Consider the following 24,528-nt stretch of genomic DNA (forward strand, 5'->3'; position numbering starts at 1 on the left):
TCTACATTTTTGTTGGTTTTTCAGGTTTTCTGCTATTATTGATTTCTAGTTCCATTCCGTTGTAACCTGAAAAGATGTTTTTTATGATATCAGTCTTTTAAAAAGATTTCTTCTTGTAGAATGTTCTATGCACACTTAAGAAAAATATGTACTCCTGTTAGATATGTGTGTACTCTTGTATTCTGCATATGTCTCAAAGGTTGGAATGTTTGGTAGTATTTTATAAAACTGCTTTTTTTTTTTAAAACTGATCGTTGGTTTTATTTATTTATGAAAATATGGTATCAAAGTCTCAGACTTGTATTGTCGAACTATGTTTTACCTCCAAAATATGTTTGTAGTTGCTTCATATACTTAGGAACTTTCAGGTTTGGTGCAGAGATATTTATAATTGCTATATTTTCTTGGTGAATAGATCCTATTATTATTACATAATGTCCTTCTTCATCTCCTGTGTCAGTTTTGAGTTAAAATGTGATATTAGTATACCCATTTCTATTCTCAATTACTATTTTTGTCCTTTCATTTCTAAACTGTTTCCTCAGATCTAAAATGACCCTCCTAAGGCCAGTATTTCATTAGATCTACTTTTTTAATCCATTCTGCTGATTTTTGTTTTTTGATTAGAGAGTTAAATTCATTTATAATTGGTGTTATTACTGATAAGGATTTACTGTTTCCATTTTGTTGTTTTCTGTATATGTGATAATTTTTTTGTGCATCATTTCCTTTCGCTGACTTCCATTAATTCAGTTGATTTCTTTGGACTGACATATTTTCATTTCCTCTGCATTTTCTTTTGTGTTAAACTACAGATGCATTCTCTCTGGTTACCATGGGAGTTAAATGTAACATCTTAAAGTTAACAGTCTGTTTTAAACTGATACCAGCTCAAATTCAGTTGCACTCCTTTTAGTTTCAACATCTTCTGATTTAAGTTGCTGATGTTACAAATATATCTTTGTATCTGTTAACAGATTTATAATTTTTATTCATATTTTTGCCTTTCAAACACTGTAGAAGAATAAAAAGTGAAGTCAGATGCTAAAATTACACTTAATAGTAGTTCCATATTTATCTTTTTTTTTTACCTTTAAGTCTTTTTTAGATTTTGTACAGCATTGCATTCTATTAAGCATCCTGTGTTTCAACTTGAGAGACTTCGTTTAGCATTTTCTATAGGATAGGTCTACTGTAATAGGCTTCCTTATTAGCTTTGTCTGAGAATGCCCTATTTTTTTCCCCATTTTTGAAAAACTTCAGGATTTAGAAATCTCATATAACATTGCGTTTCAGCACTTTATACAGCATTCCTCTGGACTACGGGGTTTCTACTGAGAAATCAGCTGAGTTTACTGAGGATCTCTTATATGTTCAGAGTCATTTCTCTGTTTATGCTTTGAAGATTTCTTACCTTTGGCTTTAGACAATTTTATTATCTTAGTATCTTCATTCTGAGAATTTGCTTTATACTTCACTTTTAAAAAAGACCTACATTAGTACAGTAACAGCTTTTTCTGTAAAAGCAAAAACTCTCTTTAAATTTCTTTTGGTTAGCAAAAACAGGTAATAATGTAGGTCTTACACGTAGAAGCAGAGTCGCTGTAATGCGAAATTCAGAAAGTGGAGGTTACTCTTACTCTATGCCAGGGACGCTTTACTTCTGGATAGCAGAGAAATTGGTAATGTTTCTTAGTGCGAGTCCCTTTGGGTTTATTCTCCTTAGATTCATCGAACTTCTTGTGTTTCCTCAGATCTCGGGTGTTAGAGGACATTATTTCTTTCAAAGCTCTCTGCCCTTTTTTCTCTTTTCTCCTTTTGGAACTTCCGTAATATATATTTTAACACTTGATGGTGTCCCATAAGTACTTTAGACACTTCACTTTTCTTTAATTTTTCTTGTTGTCTTTCTTTCTTTATTTTTTTTTTTTCATTTTACCCCTCAGACTTGTAGTCTCAAATCACTTTGTGGTTTTCATGAACTATGCCTTCTTCTTCCTGTGGTTTTCCTTATCCTGAGGTCTAAGCAAAAAATGGTGGTTTTAACTTCAAGATAGGCAAACCAGTCTCAGCCTGCAGCCATTAAAATGTTGCAAATCTATTCTCTGTGCTCTCTTCAGTTTATGTAAGGGAATTGAGGATCAAACCATTTGCTTTCTCTAAACTTTTCTCCTCTGGGGAAGGAGTAGGCATGGGTCAGTAAAAACATTGTGAGATTGCTTAAATCTTTGAACGTGATTATGATTGAACATTTATTTACTTGGTTAGTATAAATTTTGGATATTCCCATTTTCCTTAAAAGATATTTAATAAGAACAGACTTTTGAACGTAATCTGATATTTTGCTGATGTCAATTTCTGTGACAAACTAAATAAAAAGGGAAGTGCTATAGTAAATTCATTCACAAAATAATTGATTTATTGAGGTGAAAATTTATTTAGATTTTCATCATATTCAACCTAGAATTAAATATACCAATATATTCTCATAAAAGTTCCCTGTTATTTAGTATTTTTTTCTCATGTTTTAAAATTTTTTTGTTTATACATGTAGAAATTATTTCTACTTAGAATTGATGGTAAAAAGGACTCTCTTCCCTTCATTTTGGTTCATTTTCTCCTAAAACATGGCATTTAGGAAAATTTTTTTTAAAAGTTTTACTTCTGTACTTAATGCATGTGCATTTGTTATTTGTATTTATAGAACTTTATTTTACATGCTACAAAAATTAATATTTTTACCTATGAAACTGTTGGCTAAATCCTATTCATCAGATATGAGATAGGAGCAGATACCAACTGTGCCTCTGTGACCTACTCTGTAATTGTAAGCTGGCTGCTTTTGGCTCAAGGGATACAGAGAAAAATACAATAGGAAAAATTTTCAGTCTCAATAAATATATGTATGACTGTATAATAAAAATGTTTTGTGTACTTTTAAAAGATAATTTCATGTAATTATAGTATTTGAACTTTCTATTTATGACTTTTTTTAAACATATATTTTAGATAGTAACTTTGTTCACTCTTTAAAGGAAAAAACTGATTCATTACTTATCTTGCAGGGTTGGCTAGTGGATCTCATCAATAAATTTGGCATATTAAATGGGTTCCAGATTTTGCATGACCGTTTTATTAATGGATCAGCATTAAATGTTCAAATTATTGCAGCCCTTATTAAGTAAGTTATATTTTAAAATTAATATTCAATTTAGTATAAAACTTATTGCCTTAAAAATTATTGAATTTTTGTTTTCTAGTCTGCTTGCTTTCTCTTCTAAATCATATTCTTTTTTTTTTTTTTTTTTTAAAAACTGAAGGTAGTTTGAGAGTTTAGTCCTGGAGAAAATATTGGATGTTATAGAAATTTTGTTTTTTCTTGATTTCAGGCCATTTGGACAATGCTATGAGTTTCTCAGTCAACATACAGTGAAAAAATACTTTATTCCAATTATAGAAATAGTTCCACAGTTTTTAGAAAATTTAACTGATGAAGAACTGAAAAAAGAAGCAAAGAATGAAACCAAAAATGATGCCCTTTCAATGATTATTAAATCTCTGAAGAATTTAGCTTCAAGGATTTCAGGACAAGAAGAAACGATAAAAAATTTAGAAATTTTTAGGTTGAAAATGATACTCAGGTAAGATATTTACCTCTTTAAATAATTATTTGCTTAACTTCTTATAATGTTACTTAATCCAAATTTTTTTTATAGATTGTTGCAAATTTCCTCTTTTAATGGAAAAATGAATGCCTTGAATGAAATTAACAAGGTAATATCTAATGTGTCATATTACACTCATCGGCATGGTAATCCTGAAGAGGAGGAGTGGCTGACAGCTGAGCGAATGGCGGTAAGCTCCTTTTATGAATAATGGTTTAAGGCAAAGTGGATTAGCACCAGTTAATGTTAGAAACAACAGTAACAAAAACTGACTCAAACCAGAGATTGATTCATGGCTATTAAATTATAAAACTTTATAACAGTAATAACAAATGATTTGTTAAATGGAAGTAATATAGTAACTTATTGTGGCTTTTGTTAATTTATTATTTAATGTAAGTGTTTATGTTGCAGTTATGGTTTGGAAGTTTGGTTCAAAAGAAGTAGATAAAGGTGATCTTTAAAGTAGATGGGTAGATCTGGAATCTAGTGAATAAATAGGCATAGCCATAATGTGCCGGTTCACTTTAGCAGTTTTAAAATGGGGATTATAATTAAAAATATCTCCGTGGATTAATATTTTATGATTTTAAGAACTTTATTTTTAAATTACATATCATTTTGACATTGAAGGAAAACTGTTGAGTATAGATATTTATACATAATTTGTGTTGAAATGAATAGCATATAGTAGACCATGTAAGTTATTTAGTAATATTTTTTGAGTGGATATTGTGTGCCCACACTGGGGGATATATCTTTGAAGAATGAGCTCTGCATAAAGGTGTCTTCAGCTTAATAGTTAGTATAAATGATCAAAACGTGTTAAGTGTTTTGAGAACACTTAAATGGTATTGACAAGTAGTATTTTTATAGACCCAGGTTATGACTCTGTGCTGTGTGAGGACCAAGTTTCATGTAATTTGACTAGTTTGTGAAATATTCAGTGCAGAATTAGTGAAAATGTTTGGTCCTTGAATTGTTACCAGTACTTGACACATACAGAAAATGAAAATGTTCTAAAACTTTTGAAGCAGTTTGACATTGCTGTGACATTTTTATTGTTTTTTATAAAAAGAATCTAAGATTGCAAATATAAAATAACATGGATTATTCCTACCAAAGTATACTTGAAGGCATATTTATAGGAACATTTCTGTGTGTGAAAAATTAAATTCTGGGCAATTTATTATAATTTTAATGATTTTGCATTACATTACATTACATTAATAATGTAATAAGTACATTATATTAGTGGGTTATAATTTGTAAATTTAACACATCTGTAGGAGCATTTTCCATGCAAAATTGAATTCTGTGTAATTCTATTGAATAATTTTGAATTAAAATGACACATAAACAATTTATTACTATGTTGTAATTTATGAATACAAATGTGCTTTAGAATTTGAGTTTTTAATGTTTTTAGAAGTATGAACCATGTTTTTATTTTCTTTTTTTCCAGTTTTGAGATGTAATTGATGTACAGCACTATATAAAAGTAAAGTATATAGCATGTAATGACTCGATTTACATATATTGTAAAATGATTTTCATAAAGATACAAAGAAAAATAAGTTTGTTCTTGTGATGTGCACTCTTAGGATCTTTACTTTCAAATGTACCATACAGCACTCTTAACTGTAGACATCATGTTGTACATTATATCCCCTGTATATATTTATATCATAACTGAAAGTTTGTATTTTTGACCATTTTCATTTAGTTCCCCCACTCTGTTTTGCTTTTTAAAAATGCTTCTCTTTAGTTCCTGCTTTGAAACACTTCTCTATTACATTTAGGAATGGATACAACAGAATAATATATTATCCATAGTCTTGCGAGATAGTCTTCATCAACCTCAGTATGTAGAAAAGCTAGAGAAGATTCTTCGTTTTGTAATTAAAGAAAAAGCTCTTACATTACAAGATCTTGATAATATATGGGCAGCACAGGTAAGAATTTAAGGTGGTAGTTACTTTATTTTTATAAAGAAGATACTAAAAATTATATCTTGTAGTAGCCGTATATAATGGAATGTTAATTTATATTACTTTACTTTTAGTAAGCTTAAACATGATAGCAGTCCCGCCAATAATTTTTGAAAGATAAACAGATTTCCTGATTTTAGACATCTTTGTTAATGGGGTGAGTTATAAGTTAGATAAGAATTATATGCATTATATAGAAATTTATAACAATTAGAAGTTGTTTTCTTCTGTGAATTACATAAGGATGCAAATATCACAGGAATAACATTACTATATTACTTATAAAAACTTACGATTGTATAGCAGTCTAACTTTCATAAAAATAAGTAACCTTTTTGAGTTTAGAAGTATTAATGAATAATTTCCAAGAGAAACCAATTTTGCTGTCATTGAGCAAGGCTTTCAGATTTGAAAATCCAGTTTTACCTTATTTTTTTCTTAATGTTATTATAAAATATTCTGTAACAAAATTTCCTAGGGATTCCTTACCATATATACCAAGAAATTTAGTATAAAATGAGTGCAAATGTCAGCTTTAAGCATTTAAAATACATAAAGAATTCTGTAATAACCCGTGATAAAGCAGTTGGGAATATTTTATTAATTAATGGAGGTTGATAGACCTACTTATTTCCTGTCTTTATTCAAATTTAAGTACACTATAGGTTATTGTTGTTTGCTTTTATTTATACCCCCTTTTTTCTTTCTTTCTTTTTTTTTTTTTTCCCCAACAGGCAGGGAAACATGAAGCCATTGTTAAGAATGTACATGATCTACTAGCAAAGGTGGCTTGGGATTTTTCTCCTGAACAACTTGATCATCTTTTTGATTGCTTTAAGGTAGTAGTTCAAATAGAAAGGTTGTATTATTTCATATTAAGTAGAGTTAATTAGTTAGATATCTATTCTATTTAGTTAGGATATGTACTAAAAAATTTCATCAAAGAATCTTATGAAAAAGAATTTGTGTATTTCAAGCAGAAGTTAATATTTTTTTTTCAATTACAGTTGATATACAGTATTAGTTTCAGGTATACAGAATAGTGATTAGACATTTATATAATTTACTAAATGATCCCCTCCCAATAAGTTAGTACACCTTGATCCCATACATGGTTATTACAAAATTTTTTACTGTGTTCCCTAAGCTATACTTTATATCCTGTAATTATTTTGTATCTGCCAATTTGTACTTCTTAATCCCTTCACCTTTTTCAATCATCCCCTGAGCCCACCTCTCAGTAGGCATCCATCAAAATGTTCTATCTATGAGTTTCTTTTTGTTTTATTTATTCATTTATTTTGTTTTAGATTCCACGTATAAATGAAATCATGTGATATTTGTCTTTCTTCCTCCAACTTATTTCACTATTCCATAGTGGCTGGCCTAATTTATAGTCCCACCAACAGTGCATAAAGGTTTCCTTTCTCTACATCTTGCCAATACATGTTATAGATGCAAGCTGATATCTCATTGTGGTTTTAATTTGCATTTACCTGGTGATTAGTGACCTTGAGCATCTTTCATTTGTCTATTGGCCATCTGTGTGTCCTCTTTGAAAAAATGTCTATTCAGGTCTGCTGCCCATTTTTAAATAGGATTGTTGGTTTTTTGTTCTTAAGTAGTATGAGCTCTTTATAAATTTTGGATATTAACCCTTTGTCACATGTATCATAGGTAAATATGTTCCCCCATTTAGTAGGTTGTCATTTCAATTTGTTGATGATTTCCTTTGCTGCACAAAAACTCTTTAGTTTAATATAGTCCCATTTGTTTATTTTTTCTTTTGTTTCCCTTTCCTTAAGGAGATACACCAGAAAGAAGTTTTGTGGTTTGGGGTCTTACATTTAAGTCTTTAATCCATTTTGAGTTTAATCTTATGGTGTTAGAAGGTGGTCCTGTTTAATTTTTTGCATGCATCTGTCCAGTTTTCCAAGCACCATATTTTGAAGAGTATCTTTACCCCATTGTTCTTCCCTCCTTTTTCATAGATTAAGTGACCATAGGTGGGGGTTTGTTTCTGGGCTCTCTCTTTTTATCCATTGATCTGTGTGTCTTTTTAATCTCAGTACTATGCTGTTTTTATAACTATGGCCTTAAAGTGTAGTTTATTTCAGATAGCATGATACATACAACTTAGTTCTTTGTGAAGTCTATTATGGCTCCATATAAATTTTAGGATTATTTGTTCTAGTTCTGTGATAAATGCCATTGGTATTTTGATAGGGATTACATGAATCCATAGATTGCTTCAGTAGTATGAACATTTTACAATGTTAATTCTTTCCACTCATGAGCATTTATTTGTATCTTCTTCATTTTCTTTCTTCAGTGTCAGTTTTCCAACTACATGTCTTTTACCTCATTTGTTAAATTTATTGCCAGGTATTTTTTTGATGCAATTGTAAATGGGATGTTTTCCTAATTTCTCTTTTTGACCATTTGTTGTTGGTGCATAAAAATATAATCAATTTTTGAATATTAATTTTATATTCTGTTTTTCTGCATTTATCAGTTCTGATTGTTTTATGGTGGACTCTTTAGGTTAATTCTATAATATCATGTCATCTGCAAATAATGACAGTTTTGCTCCTTTTCAATTTAGATGCCTTTTCTCTTTATTTCTTATCTGATTGCTGTACTGCCAATACTATGTTGAATAACAGTGGTGAAAATGAACATCTTTGTGTTGTTCCTGATCTTAGGATAACTTTATGTTATCCACAGTGGTGAAAATGAACATCTTTGTGTTGTTCCTGATCTTAGGATAACTTTATGTTTAACTCTTCCCTGTTGAGTGTGATGTTAGCTGTGTGTTTGTCATATATGGCCTTTGTTATATTGAGATATGTTCCATCTATTTTTACTATGAATTTTTATCAAAAATGGATGCTGGATTTTGTCACATACTTTTTCTGCAACTATCAGTATGACCATATAATTTTTCTTCTTTAATTTTGATATGTCACATTCATCGATTTGCAGATACTGATCCAACCTTGCAGCCCAAGAATAAATCTAACCTGATCATAGTGTATGATACTTTTAATGTATTGCTCAATTCAGTTTACTAATATTTTGTTGAGAATTTTTGCATCTGTGTTCATCAGAAATACTGGCCTGTGGGTTTTTTTGTTTTGGTTTGCTTTGGGTTTTTTAAAATGTATTTGTCTGGTCTTGAAATTAGGGTAATGGTCACCCATGTTGGGTGCACAAATGCCCATTTCAAGTATCCATTTTTAACTTGAAGTCTCCAACAGTGTTTTTTATTATAGTAATAATTTCTATCACACATACAGAATTATACTGTTTCTCTTCGGTTTATTTAAAGTTTTTAAATTTTTTCGGACATTTTTTGTTTTTAGGTTAAAATAACTGTAGGAAGACATGCAGATGTTTGTTATAATGGAAAGTAGGTCATGTTTACATGTATGGAAACAAAAAAACGCTAACAAAGTAGTTCTCAAGGTCAGTGTTCCTGTTATATAGAAATGAAATTCAGAGGAAAGTACAGGGCTGTCTGATAACATATTTGCAGTGATATAATTTAGCACTTTTTAAAGAAGTCTGTAATTGTTAACATTGGTAGAATTTGTGAACAAGAACATAAAATTATATTCATTCCATTAACCCACAATCATTAGAATCACAAGATTTCTTGTTGAAAATAACTATTGTATTGCTGGTAGCAACTTAAGTTTGTACAACTGCATGAGAAAACAATTTTATATTATCTCTTAAAAGTTAAGTTCTTGTGTTCTATTATACAGTTTTTGTATTTGTGAATATGTATTCTGAAAAAACTCATATGTGTACAAGGATATTTGAACCACAATGTCTGTAGCAGAATTATTTGTATTATTCCCAAATAGAAAGAATTTAAATGTCTGTGAGTAGTAAAAGGATTAAAAAAGTGTGGTATAATCTAATAATGGAATGCGACATCGTACTGAAAATTAGTCTATTAAAGCAACTCAGCAATGGGATGTATCTTTCTAATGTGATAAAATATTCTGTACATTTTCTTTTTTAGTCCTCTGAACTGTATCAAAGAGAAACAGGGAAATCAATATTGGAAAGTTATTGTGGATACTCTAAAAGTTAATATCAGATAACTTCTCAAATAATTGTGTATCAACAAGTATAATAGTAGTTACAGAGGATTAAATGGTGTCAGTTCTTCCTCCTTTTAATTCTGAGATTCTGAAGATGATCTAACTAGAATCATAATAAAAATTCCATTATCTATACATTGCCCAATTGACTTATCAGATTTTGTTGAACATCTGTTCAGTAACAAGCATTATTTTTTGAGGTATTGGTAAATCTGGAGATTGGTATGGTATATTTCATTGTGTCTTGGAAGGTCTTAGTAAATGTGCTTCAAAGAACTCATGAAGTACATGTCACTTAACAGTTCTTTGTAGGTAGTAAGTAAATGATTCTCCAAATACTGATTTTCAGTTATAATTGCTTATATTATTGCTTAAACACGTCTACCAGTATTTGAGTTCTTAGTAAGTCTTAGTAAGTCTTTCAGTGTGTATTAATTTATGTCTGCACATTGAAGTGCAGATTTTTCACCAGTGTTTGCTTTTTTCAGTTGTTAATTTTTCAGTATCATGTATTTGAAATTCTCATTGTACTGTTGGTGTTAATATTCTTAGTCACTAATAAGATTGAACATTTTTTTACATGTTTTTAAACTGTTCTTATCTCCTTTTTAGTTAATATTTTTTCCTTGTTTATTTTTCCTATTTGGTTATTATAATAGTGGTTTATTAATTCTTAAGAGTGTCATATATTTCAGTATTCAATTTTTGTTTATAGTGTAAAAACTATTTTTTTTAGTTTTATTAGTAGTTTGAATAAAGATATTAATATTAGTAGAATATTAGTAGTTTATAAGCCAACTACTTCTGTGAAAATGAACATCTTTGTGAAGATGTTCATAGATTAAGTGACCATAGGTGGGGGTTTGTTTCTGGGCTCTCTCTACTTCTGTGTAGTTGGCTTATAAATCTTTTAACCCTCTTTGCTTCTACAGTTGTTCTCTTTATCCTTTTTTGTTCTTGTTATATAATTGATTAATCATTATTAAACTACATTGATTAATAATTATTAAACTACAAATTCTTAGTAGTTTTTGTATTTTTCATCATTTCAAAGGGAATTTTGTGAATGCTAGTATTATTTAAAAGTGCTCAAGTTTTCTTCCCATATTTATCATTTTAAATTGCTGTTAATAACCCCATTAAAATTTATTCCTTTCTCAGTTATTGGGTATTTAGGTGGATATCTAGTCTTTATGGTCTACTAACCAGTGATTAACAAGAGAATATATATTGCTTCTCATGTTGTATAGGACTTACAGGACTTATAAAATACTTTTGTTTTTATTTTATAAAATACCTTTACTTTGAGATAATTAGAGGTTCAAATGCCATGTTAAGAAATGACTGAAAATCTCATGTATTCTTTATATAGTTTCTTCCTATTTTAACATCTAGCAAAAGTGTAGTACAGTATTAGAACCAAAATGTACTATTTATACATTCATAATATAAGATACATTTCATCAACACAAAGATCACTCATGTGCCCTTTTGTTGCCACAATCAGATTTCTCTTGCCCTCCCTTCTCCTTAAACTGTGTCAACCACCAGACTATACTTTGTTTATATAATTTTGTCATTTTAAGATTATTAAACAGTCTATGGCCATGCCACCCCGAACACATCTAATCTCGAAAGCTAAGCAGGGTCGGGCTTGGTTAGTGCTTGGATGGGAGACAACCTAGGAAGACCAGGTGCTGAAGGCATAAAAAATAAAAAATAAGGGATTGTAAACTGACAAGGTCCTTGCAGGCTCTGAGGTCAACCAAGAGTTGTCTTGCATAAATGGATGGATGGATAGAAGGAAGGGAGGCAGGAATCATGTAATATGTAGCCTTTGGGATTCATTTTTTCCCTCTCAACATAATTCTCTGCAGGTTTATTCATGTGGTCTGTGTCTATAGTTTGTTTCTTTTATTTCTGAGTAGTAAGGTATAAACTTAAATTTAACCACTCACCCATAAATGGATATATGAGGTTTATTTCTGTTTTGGGCCTGTTACAAATAAAGACTTTATGAACATTGATATGCAGATATTTTTGTGAATATAGTCTTTGTTCTCTGAAATTACAGCTGTAGGGTTGAGTGAGAGTTGCATATTTGGTTTTAGTTTAGTTTAATTAAAAGCAGTTTTATAAAAATATAATTCACAAAAGGTAAGATTCACACTATTTAAGCGTGGTTTAGTATATTTACATAATTATGCTAACCATCAACGCTATCTAATTTTAGAGTATTTTTAGTATCCCAGATTAAAACTTTATCCTCAGTTAGTCCTCATTTTGTTTCTTTGCTAGCCCCTGCCTCCATTAGTTTTTCTGTCTCTGAATTTTCTTGTTCTGAACATTTAGTGTAAATATGTGGCCTATTTTGACTGATTTCTTTCACTTAGCCTAATAGTATCAGAGTTTATCTCTGCTATATCATGTACCAGACTTTTTTCCTTCTTATTGCTGAATTATATTCATTAGTGTGGATATATCAATTTTATTTATGCACAGATTAGTTAATTGAAATTTGGGTTTTTGTCTATTATGAATACTGCATCTATGAAAATTCATGTACTAGTTTTTGTTTGGACATATTCCTTTGTATAATCAAATAATGTTTTCTTGTATGGGTATACACATATTATCCATTCTTTAATAGATGAACATTTGAATATTTTCCACTTTTCTGGCTATTATGAATAATGCTACTATGAATATAAGTGTACAGATTTTTGTCAACATATGTGTCATTTCTCTTGTGTATATACTGGGAATAGAATTTGTAGGTTATATGGTAACATTTAAATATAACATTTTGAGGAATTGCCCAGGTGTTTTTTTTACATGTTTCTTAATGTAAAATGGCTGCCCCGTTTTACATTCCCAGCAGTGTCTGAGATTTCCAGTTTCTTCTCATTCTTATCAGCACTTATTAATGTCTGTTCTTGTTATTTTAGCCATCCTAATGGATTTGAAGCGTTATCTTGATGTTGTTTCAATTGGTATTTTTTTTTAAAGGATAATGCTGTTGAGCATCTTATATTTTTATTGACCATTTGTTTACCATCTTTGAAGAAGTTGCTATTCAGAATATTTACTCAGTTCTTTATATATTCTCTGTACAATTCCTTTATCAGATTAAGATTTGCAAATATTCTCTTCTTTTTTTGATAGATTAACCTCACTTTCTTGATGGTATCCTTTTTTAACACAGGTTAAAAATTTTTTGTTCAGGTGAGTTTCACATTGCATAAAATTAATCATTTTTAAGTGTACAATTGAGTGTAACTTAGTACATGCACAGTGTTATGCAACCACTACCTTTATCACACTCAAAACATTTTGTCACCACAGTCATTTCTCTTTCTACCCTTCTCTCTTGCCCCTGAAAACCAAGCAGTCTGCTTTCTGTCTCGAAAGATTCACCTATTCTGGGTAAAAGTTTTAATTTTGATGAACTCCTGTTTATCTTTTTTTTTTTTGGTCGCATTTTTTGGTTTTATATTTAAGAAATAATTGCTTAATCTGTAGTTTCAAAGATAACTTAAACATTTTTATTAGCTGTTATTTTTTTGGTCTGTGTTCCATTTTGAGTTAGTTATTTTGCATGTGGTATGACAAGAGTTCCAAGTTCATTCTCCTGTAAGTGAAAATTATTTAGTTGTCTCAGAACATTGTTTAAAGATTGTTCTTTCTTCTTGTGGAACTGTCCTGGCATTCTTGTCTAAAATCAAGTAATATAGATGTGAGAGTTTAATTCTGGTCTTTTCATTCTATTCTATTAATTATATACCTGTTGTTATGCCAGTACTACATTGAATTGATTACTGTAGCTTTGTAGGAGGTTTCTAAATTAGAAAGAGTGAGTCCTCAGATTTTTCTGTTTTAATATTGTCTGGCCATTGTTAGGTTTCCTGTTTCCATATGACTTTTACAGTTAGTTTGTTGGTTTCTATAAAGAATTTAGCCGGGATTCTGAGTTTGTGAGGCAGTTGTAGATTAATTTGCCTAGTATTGCCATCCAATCTATGAGTATGGAATATCTTTCCATTTATTTAGAGATTTTTTTTCCTTTTTTAGGTCTTAAATTTCATTCAGCAACTTTTTTTTAGTGTTTATTGCATTTTTGTTAAATCTATACCAATTTAATGTATGTTTGTTTGTTTGTTTTTAATTAGCATTTATTTGATGCTAAATGTACTCCCGGGCCATAAGTTTTTGTTTCAATTTCTTCTGGGATATCTTTTTTTCTGTGCAGCCTCCTCTTGTTTAGGAACGGTATGCTCTTTTTCAGTAAGGATCATTTCAATGTGTCAGGGAGAGCTCATGTACGATTAGTGTACCCATGAGATCTGTAAATTCTGTGCCGCATCTTGGGAGCTTAGTTCACCTGGATGTGCTCAGTAACTAGAGAATCTACATCTAAATCCTTAAGTTCAGCATTCCTTTCTCCAATTTTTAAGCATGTGGAGTACAGATTCAGCACTCTTTTGGGGCCACCGGCTCTCTGTCCAGCCCCATTATTTGTCCTGGACACACATACCGTACTCCACCATTGTAACGACAGAATGGCATGCATTGCTTCTGTGACATCTTTCAGCTATTTGGTGGCTTTTTGGATATGCATACCCTGGATGGCCTAAGTAGTTTCATGAGTGGTCTTAAAGTGAACTTCAAGATTTCAGCCTCTTGATTTGCATGATTTCAAGCAGTTTCTTCTGGGTCAAGTGAATAGCGAACCATTTTCAGTGGCCACCTCAAGCTGCTTGTAGGAAGAGCCCAAAGTAATTTATTGTTTTTGATGTTATTGCACATGGAAGTGTTTCCTTTATTTTGGGATTGTTCTCATCAAATTCCTAGAAAAACATATCTAATTACAGAAATACAATCAGTTTTTAGAAATTCATTTTGCATCATGCAGTCATGTTGAATTTTGTTTGTAATTTTTAATGGAATCCTTAGATTTTCTGTATGCAAGATCATATTGTTTACAAATAGAGATAGTTTTCCTTCCTCTTTTCCAATCTAGTTACCTTTTTTTAATTGCCTAATGGCCTCGTCTAGAGGAACATATAGCACAGTGTTGAAAGAAGTAGTGAAATGGTATACTTGTCATCTGTGTCTTTCGCAAAATTTCTCTTTATGCCTTTTATTTATTTTCTAATTGGCTTCTTATTGAGTTTACAGAGTTAAGTATTTGTTAGATATGTGATATGCAAATGTATTTTCCAGGTTTTTAGGGTTTTTTTCATCCTATTAACATCATTTCCTAGCAGAGTTCTTATTTTTGATAACATCTGATTATTTCCTCCATAGATCACACTTTTAGTGTCAGGACTAAGAATTTATTGCCCAGCTGTAAATCAAAAAAACGTTTTTTTGTGTGTGTTCATTTTTTGAAAGTATAGTTTTGCAGTTAAGTCTGATCTGTTTTGAGCTAAGTTTCGTTTAGATGTGAGGCTTAGATTAAAATTCTTTGTTTGGGGGGTGGAGGGCCTGTGTATGATCATTGTTCCAGCACCATTTGCTGAAAGACTCTCTTTCATCTTGTCTACATTAGAATGCTTTTACCTTTTGTCAGGTATCAGTTGGGCATATTTTTATGGATGTATTTCTAGGTTCCCTGTTTTGTTCCATTTTCTGTTTCTCTGCCAGTACCATACAGTCTTGATTTCTGTTTGTATATATGTCTTGAGGTCAGGTAGACAGATTCCTCTTTATTTTTCAAAATTGTTCTAATTCCTTTGTCCTTGCATATAAATTTTAGTATAACCTGGTCTATTCATATGAAAAACTTCTTGGCCCTCTCTTGTATCACTCCAGAAGTGTTGGAAAGGTTCGTTACAGCCTTTTAAAATCTAGACTTCCCACTCAACTTGTGTGGTGTAGGTGGACATAGGCAAACTTTTTCTGAATTATTTATTTGGAATAGGACAATTATTTTCTAAAATTTTCTGTCATGTTAGGTTGTCCTTTTTCTGGTCCTTTGGCTGTAGAGATGGCTTATAGGGGCAATTTACTTATCTGCCTGTGTTCATCTGTGTTTCCATTGCTGGTTTCTTCAGCTTCAACTCTGGGATGTTTGAAACAAAACAAAATCCACAGAACTCAACAACCTTGTTGTGTTTCTTCAGGTTTTGAAGTTTCCAGCAGTTTTACTTTCTTCTCTTCAGTGTTCAGAATCTTCTTATGTTACATGTATATAATATAATACTCAAGAATTTTTGATGTACTTAATAGAAGAAATAATGATAAATATATTTATTCACACTTCTTAAATACATAACTATGTAAATATTGTTTAGCATTTTACCTGCTCCTAAATTTGTAATTGAAGATTTAAATTTTTTTCTTCTTGGTCAGTAATATAGACATTGTCATACTTTTTTTCTATGCCTATATTTGTTTTTTGTTTCAAAAATGTGTAAAGCACATTCCTTTTTGGTATGCTCTCAATTTTTTTGTTGCAGTAAATACATATGACAAAATTTACCATTTTAACCATTTTTAAGTGTATAGTTCAGTAGTATTAAATACAGTCATAGTGTTGTATACCCTGTCACCACCAACCATCTCTGTAGCTCTTTTCATTCTATAAAACTGATACTCTGTACATTAAACAACACCTCATTTCCACCTGCCCAGATCCCAGGAACTACCCTTCTGCTTTTTGCTATATTATTTTGATTGTTCTAAGTACCTGTAAGTGGAATTTTATAGTATTTCTCTTTTAGTGAGTTGCTTATTTCTCTTAACAAAATATCCTCAAGGTTCACCTGTTGTAGCACATGTCACAGTTTCCTTCCTTTTTAAGTGACTATTCCTTTGAATGGATATGCTACATTTTGATTATCCATTCCTCCACTGATAACAGACATTTGGATTATTTCCATATTATAGCTACTTTTTTTTTGAGACCTTGCTTTCAGTTCCAGAAGTGAAATTGCTGGATCACATAATTTTTTTTTTAATTTTTGAGAAACCACTCATTATACTGTTTTTGTAACAACACAGCAAAGTGTTTCAGTTTTTCTACATCTCACCAACACTTGTTATTTTCTGTCATGTTTTTTACTAGTAGTCATGCTGATGGTGTGAGGTAGTAGTTTGATTTGCATTTCCATAAAGATCAGTGATGTTGAACATCTTTTCATGTGCTTACAAACCATTTATATATCTTTGATAAATTGTAGAAAAATGTGAAAAATATACAGAAACCTTTAGATAGCTGGAACATAAAGACAGATATTTATTTAAGTCCTTTGCCCATTTATGAATTGGGTTTTATGTATTTTTGTTGAGTTTTAGGACTCCTTAACATATTTTGTATCAGGTTTTCTTTATCATGTTTCTATTATGCAATTTCTAAGTCAATAGTGATAAGAGTTTAAGTTGTAACTAGAGATTTAATTTTTCCTGGGATTTAGATTAGTTTGTCCCATGAATACTGTTAAATTTCCTCAAGTAACAGTTGAATAATTAACTGCTCAGTTATGTTTATGTATGGGTGTGATCAATGTAGTCAATTCAAAGCCATGTAATTAAATATTAATGACCTACTATAAAAACATTTATATATTGATATTTATGTGATTTAAATAATTTTTCTAGGCAAGTTGGACAAATGCAAGTAAGAAACAACGTGAAAAGCTACTTGAGCTGATACGTCGTCTTGCAGAGGATGATAAAGATGGTGTGATGGCACACAAAGTGTTGAACCTTCTTTGGAATCTCGCCCATAGCGATGATGTGCCTGTAGACATCATGGACTTGGCTCTCAGTGCCCACATAAAAATACTAGATTATAGTTGTTCCCAGGTATGGGAGTGCTTCCTTGCTCTTTTTTTTTTCTGTTGTTGTTGTTCCCACCCCACCCCACCCCCACCCAATTAGGATGGCTTAGTTATAGAGTAATTTCATTATTTTTGTTTTTTAAAGTAATTTTGAAGAATTGGCTTCCTTATTTAAGCCTAGCTTTTTTCTTTTTGTGTTTTTTCAAAAAGTTTTCATATCATTTAGGATTTTTACCTCTCTGCAAGAAGGGTTTATAGAGAGTAAACAATTCATTATGGTACTACTTTAGTTAAATATAGGATGGTAAAATAGAATCATAGTATTAAAACCAATAGTGACTTTGGAGGTAAGAGTAATTAGATTCTTACTCAAAAAGTTAAGAAAATTAACAAAATTTCCTAAGGAGTTGTGTCCTTATGAGCAAATTATAGTTTCTCTGCATTTAATTTAAGTCATTTATGTTTACCGACTTTAAATATGATTTTTTTATACTAAATTTTGGAAACTGTTTTTATATATTTTTTTAGCAGTGTTTTGTTATTTATTAAAGATGATGTATTTTCTTTAAAAAAAATGCAAAAGAATGCTAGGCAGGGTATTCTTAGTTACTTGAAGGCAGACATTCTCTGAGAATATAATCTGGTTAAGCAGGGTCAGATGATACTCTCAGTTTTTGGAACCCATATAATTTAAAAGGTTCAGAAGTATTTGCTGAATTAAACTGCCATAATCAAAGAAATGTTGTCATATAGGCACATATGTATATATAACTAGATGAATAAATTCAGAGAGGAGAACTCTTTACCTGAGATACTTAAAAAATGAAGATATCATTCTTCATAGTCTGTGGACTAAATCCCACCTGTTCATGTAAAACTAATTTTTTTTTCCAATTTGGAAGAAGGTATGAATTAAAATTTAACTTTAATACTCTTCTTAATGAGCAGATTAAAAACAGAGAACTTTTTAAAATCTCAGTGGTCACTAAGAGCTTAAGATTTATCAAAAGAAGAAAATAGTTCATTTATTTGATCATATGCCAGTATTACACTGTACTTGATTCTGACTGTTCATTAACTATTTATTCTGCATCTCAAATGGTTATAAAAGCCTCAAGTTTGAATTCTGTTTTGTTAAATAGAGAAGTGTTATAGAGAATGAAAGCAATATACTTGCTGTAAGAACTATGAGATCTCTTTTTAAGAGATTTATTCTCATATTATAGTCTTATATTCTTCATTTTTTTCCTTCTATCTCTACATTATGTTTTATTTATACTTTTTTTGTAGTATATAATATGACCAGGTGACAGTCTCCAATGACATTAACTTAATTGAAATTATTTGGTAATTTCTTTCTTGCTTTCTTTTTTCCTCTCTTTTTTTTTTTTTACTTCATCATTATTATTTTTTTTATGGTGATATTGGTTAATGAAATCCAGTAAGTTTCAGCTATACACTTTAACAGTAAGGCATACATGTTTACACTGTAAGTTCACCTCCCATAGTTAGATTTCTTTCTGTCACCACATATTTGACCTCTTTTACCCCATCTACCTCCCCCCTTCTCCCTGCCCTCTGGTAACCACTAGTCTATTGTCCTTGTCCACGAGTCTCTGTTTGTCCTGTTCATCTGTTGTTGCTTTAGGTTTATATCCCATGTAAGTGCTATCATGTGGTTTTCAAATTTTTCTGTCTGGCTTATTTCACTTAGCATGATTATCATGAGGTCCATCCATGTTGTCACAAATGGTAATATTTCATCTCTTATGGCTGAGTAAATATTCCATTGTATATATGTACCACAGCTTCAACTTCCTCCTTTAATTAGTTATTTATATCTTTGCATGGCACAGTGTTGTCTTATACAGTGCCACATAAACAGTTACTGAATTTCATGAAATTTAGTAAACGAGTTTTCCTTTTTCAACTTCAACCTTCATTTGTTGCAATTATGGAAAACTAATAAATATATCATCCTATTTGCTCTTTTTAACTCAAAGTGCTTTTAAGATCAATATTTAATATTCACATATAAATATCTTAAATTTTTAAAGATGCTCACAGAATTCAGACCAGTAATTTAACATCTAGAAACTTTTCTAGGAAATGATATGAAAACAGCATAGTATTTAGACTAGGACATTCATTGTTTATACAGTCAAATGGTAATCACTCAAATTCATGAATACACTGTACAGTATACTGTGCAGCCATTAAAATGGCTGCTGTTGTGGATAGATGTCCATAGTATTTAATGAAAACAGTTAAAAGTATGTTTTTTGTTTCTATAAAGAGATGTGCATGTGGTTAAAAAAAAAATTCCCTCAAGTGAGACATTAAACATAAACAAATGTACAGATTTGCCTTTTCTTCATGTAATTTCATTACAGAAATAATTTCATTACAATTAAAAATTTGTTATGTAGTGAAACCTGTACTTCTGATTATTAGTAACCAGATAAAAAGACAAGCAAATTAACCATGGCAGAATATTAGAAATAAACTTATTCTTATAACATTCTTAATTTTTCTTTAGGTGAATGACATGTACCTAGTTTTACAAGTTTTAATATGATGTAAAAGTTGATTGTTTCACTATAAAGGATAAAAGGAACTAAGTATTTTTCTCTTAATATCCGTGGGCATAACTGGCTGCAAACTCCGTATTCCAGAATGAACTTATCTATAGTTAACATAATTATTTTTTTAACTTAACAGAATTACTATTCTTTTCTTTATAAAACATAAATTTTAAGTGTTCCTGATTTTTTTAGAAACATATGCTAACATCACACCAATATATAGAAATTCTTGAGATTCTATGTTTTTGCTGAGAGAACCTCATAAAACACTGAGTAAAATGCAATACCAACATTCAAGCATGTGTTCCAAAATTCAAATCTCCTATGAATGTGCCAAAAGTTAGTATTTATATTTTGGTGCAGATATTTCTAAATTCATGGAACACTGAATTTTTATAGTCTTAATTTACATTTTGGAGTTTCGATGATTATTTAAAAATAAGAATATACTTAAAGCATTTTGTTTGATTATACTATTATAAATCATAATTGTGATATCAGCTTAAAAGCATTTCTACTTTGTAATTCTTAAGTAATTTGAAGGTAACAATTATATTGAATACTTGTCCACATAACTGTAAATTTTTTGTATGTTTATATACAAGGACCGAGATGCACAAAAGATTCAATGGATAGATCGCTTCATAGAAGAACTTCGTACAAATGATAAGTGGGTAATTCCTGCACTGAAACAAATAAGAGAAATTTGTAGTTTGTTTGGTGAAGCACCTCAAAATTTGAGGTAAGTCTTTTAACATAGAAAATTTTGTAGTTTTTATTTATATATTACATTGGAATCAGATAGCATATCAGTAAAAAGGTAGATTTTATTCTGCTTTTATATTGTATGACACAGAGGCTAAGTTATTTATCCAATGTTACATAGCAGTTAAATATCAGAGTCAAGAAGCTGACTTGGGCTTTTGGTCAAAATTGTCTTCAATTTTCAGCAGATATACAGACATTATGGCATGGGTTATATTTATGTTATCCACCGCCCCTCCCCCTTTCTCCCACCCTTTCTACTGGTTTCCTTGGTCTGGTACTCATTCTTAATCCCACATGTTATTTCCTAACAGTCCTTACTCATTCCTCAGTTCTACTCTTTACATATTTCTTAACAATTTTTATTGACTTTAATAGGTAGTAATAATGAGAGGGATAGTTATCTTTTGAATTTAGAAGTTCCTTTTTAAAGATAAGGCTACAAGTGATTTAAATTATTAAAGATGACAAAACTTGTTTAAAGTTTTTTTTATTCTTTATTTTATTATATTTTCCTTAAATAGCTAATTTAGGCCTTGATGTTAAATTGATCTTATTGGAATAATATACTTTATTTCTGTGATACATTTGGAATTAATGACATTAAGGAAAAACTAAAATAGAGGAAGCAAGGTATAGTGGTAACAAATATCTGTTCTCACTACTAGGATCCCAGGTAGTGAATCCTAGTTTTGTCTAATTAGCTTTGGCCTTGAAAGATTCACTGACCTTTAAGAAACATTTTTCTTTTTTGTAAAACAATTACAAGATCCTTTACAGCGTGTAAATGGAATTCCTGTTTAAAAAGAATTATATATACCTTTTTTCTAGTGCTAGAAAAATTATATCAACATAAGGAGTTTCATGGCAATAAATACTGAAAGAACTCCTGAAATAATCTGTTAATATTATTTTTTTGTGAAAGACATATTTTGATTGTGTTTCAATTAACTACACATGCCTTTTGTCTAATTTATTTTTTGGTTGCTTGTATACACAGTACTGTATACTCTTCCAAGTCTAAAAATTTGATCACAAGTTTTAATATGTGAGAGTTGATTGTTTCACTAAAAAGGATAAAAAGGAAGGGAACAGAGTATCTTTCTGCTAATATCTGTGGGTATAACTGTCTGCAAACTCTGTTCCAGAATGAACCTGTCTGTAATGACTAATATCCTTGATCATGTAAACCTGTACATGTGCTTTGATACTATATTAAGTAAATTAACATGGGTGAAATTGGAGAATACCAAGAGACAGTTTTCATGTAATATTAGAATTTTGGAATCAATATTTATTTTTTGAGGTTTGGTTAGTCTCTTCAAATTGCTGATTTTGTTATTAAAAGGAAGATATTGATCAGATTTTATTATGAATGTAAGATATTTTAAAACTTTAAAGTAGTAGCTAGAATTTCAGTCTCTAAACAGTCTCTGTAAACTTTCTAAGTTACAGCATTTACAGCAGTAATTTAACAGCAGTGTTCATTTGCCTAATTATACTGTTAAGTTCTTCTCGTTTTAGTCAAACTCAGCGAAGTCCCCATGCATTCTATCGTCATGATTTAATCAATCAACTTCAGCATAATCATGCCTTAGTTACTTTGGTAGCAGAAAACCTGGCAGCTTACATGAATAGCATGCGACCATATGCTAGAGGTATGTATTATAAACTGACATTAACTATTGGGAATCACCTGGGCTTTCCTTTCCTGGTTTTTTTCTTTTGTCCTTATGTTCATTGCTGCAGATGTGACAATGTTTATCTTTAAAGGACTGAAAAATGGATGTGAATTAATTTGTAAATTGTATTCACTTATGGATCCACTTAGCCTCCCAAATCTTGTAAACCTAAATTGTAGGCCAGCTTTTTAAGGCTCTTTACTAAGTGCTCATGTCCCTACTTATCCTTGTTAAATTGTTTTTTTCCCATCTCTATCTGAGAACTCATATTATATATCTACTTTGTACCTGCAGTTGCTACTTTCTGGGTTTGTTAATTGATTCACTTTAAACTCTTTTATTGTTACAACTTTTACCAGCTTTTCAGGAAAACTTGATTGTAATTCCTTTGTTAATTTGCCCAAATCTGTTTTTTATTATATTACAGTTGTTTTAAATAACCCTGAAATAATAGTTTCCTGTTCAAATAATTTATTAAAAATTTAGTAGATAGTGATTACCATTTGTCCTGTGGTTCTCAGAATATGAAATTGTTTAAAACATATTGGGATAACATTTCATGTAGTTTTAACATAAATCTTTTTACTATTTGCCCTATGAAGAGCTCTTTTCTTGATGCTTTAAAGATCAATTCCAAGGTTATTTGTCCTTTGACAATTTTTCCAGGATGTATCTGTGCAGCTGTACCTCCTCTATATTACACCGAATTTGTTGGACAAAACAAAATCCCAGTCACCTGTAGGCCCAATTTTGTATATTTGAAAAAGGAAAAAAAAAAACTGTTGTCTAGTGTTGAAGTCAAGATTGAGCATCATGGTAAACTGAAAATAGTATTTAGTAACAGTCTACATTAGGATATGTAGAATTCAGTGATATGTTTAAGATGTGGACATTTGTGATACTCATTATTTGACTAGAACAGTAGAATCTGCATGTGCTTATACTTTAATGGTTGTGATGTGATGAATAATAAGGTGATCTTAGAAATTCCTAAGATTTTGCTGACACATAGAACCCATGTAAAAGTTACATTAATGTAATGGAAAATTAAACAACTATTTAGTACTTCTAAAGATTATAAAGATTTCCTACTCATGTCACATTTTACCCATTCTATCCACTTTATAGTTCTGAATTAGAAACACAATCTAAGCATCAGCTGCTATAGTTGGTCCCATTTCAGTTTTGCCAGTTAAGTTCCAAGGTTTCTTCATAGCAAAATGTTAGGACAGGGAGGGCACTATACACATGAAATGTGATGATTTTTTTTTTCTAGCAGGAGCAGCTAAAATCAGTGAGATAGCTAAAAGTTTCTCTGTAGTTCCCATGAGTATTATATTACCTCAAACTTTCTTGATAACATAGACCCCCTCCTACATGCCACATTTCCCAAAAATAGAGTCATGTAGATAACTAACTCCAATGAAAACTTTTATTTATTCCATTTTTTATGTTATTTCTTCTGTGTTTTTAATATCACTGTCAATTGAAAACTAAATTACCAAGGCAATGATGTGGGACACATGTGCATTTCACCTTACTAGCGTTCTTTCTTCCTTTTAATGTTTTTGTATGTTCCTTGCTTATCTTCATGATCACAAGAATGTCAATGTCTTTATAGTGTTTATAAGAGTTTAGAAATACAATTACAGGCTTTGTAAGTAAACTGTCTAGATTTAAAGCTTGGCTCTAACACTTGATAGCTGCATATTTGCAAGTTACTTATACTGTGTATGGTTGATTTATATCTGGAAAATGAGGATAATGATAGTATGTCTCTGCTCTATAAATAAGTTAATATTTGCTAGAATAAATAGTTGCTAGAATGATACCTGCACATAGCAAGCACTTGTATTATTACGTTCCTTTGAATTCATAGATTTCATATCTGTTTACCTAAGTAACTGTTTCCGTTTCAGTATTTTTTATTTCAGACTAAAG

The 24,528-nt window shown here is 30.5% G+C and overlaps 1 protein-coding gene across 1 annotated transcript in view; it reads left to right on the forward strand.

The window, feature by feature from the left end:
* Positions 1-24,528, forward strand: part of LOC102890256 (probable ubiquitin carboxyl-terminal hydrolase FAF-X) — a 113,385-nt gene that overhangs the window by 35,297 nt on the left and 53,560 nt on the right. Inside the window, exons 7-14 of the mRNA XM_006917732.3 lie at positions 3,066-3,181; positions 3,390-3,641; positions 3,717-3,855; positions 5,468-5,620; positions 6,391-6,495; positions 17,374-17,580; positions 20,746-20,882; positions 22,430-22,563. Coding sequence (XP_006917794.2) covers positions 3,066-3,181; positions 3,390-3,641; positions 3,717-3,855; positions 5,468-5,620; positions 6,391-6,495; positions 17,374-17,580; positions 20,746-20,882; positions 22,430-22,563 — 1,243 coding nt within the window. The remainder of the gene's footprint in view (positions 1-3,065; positions 3,182-3,389; positions 3,642-3,716; positions 3,856-5,467; positions 5,621-6,390; positions 6,496-17,373; positions 17,581-20,745; positions 20,883-22,429; positions 22,564-24,528) is intronic.

This window comes from Pteropus alecto, unplaced genomic scaffold (genome assembly GCF_000325575.1).
Source record: "Pteropus alecto unplaced genomic scaffold, ASM32557v1 scaffold477, whole genome shotgun sequence".
Lineage (NCBI taxonomy): Eukaryota > Metazoa > Chordata > Mammalia > Chiroptera > Pteropodidae > Pteropus > Pteropus alecto.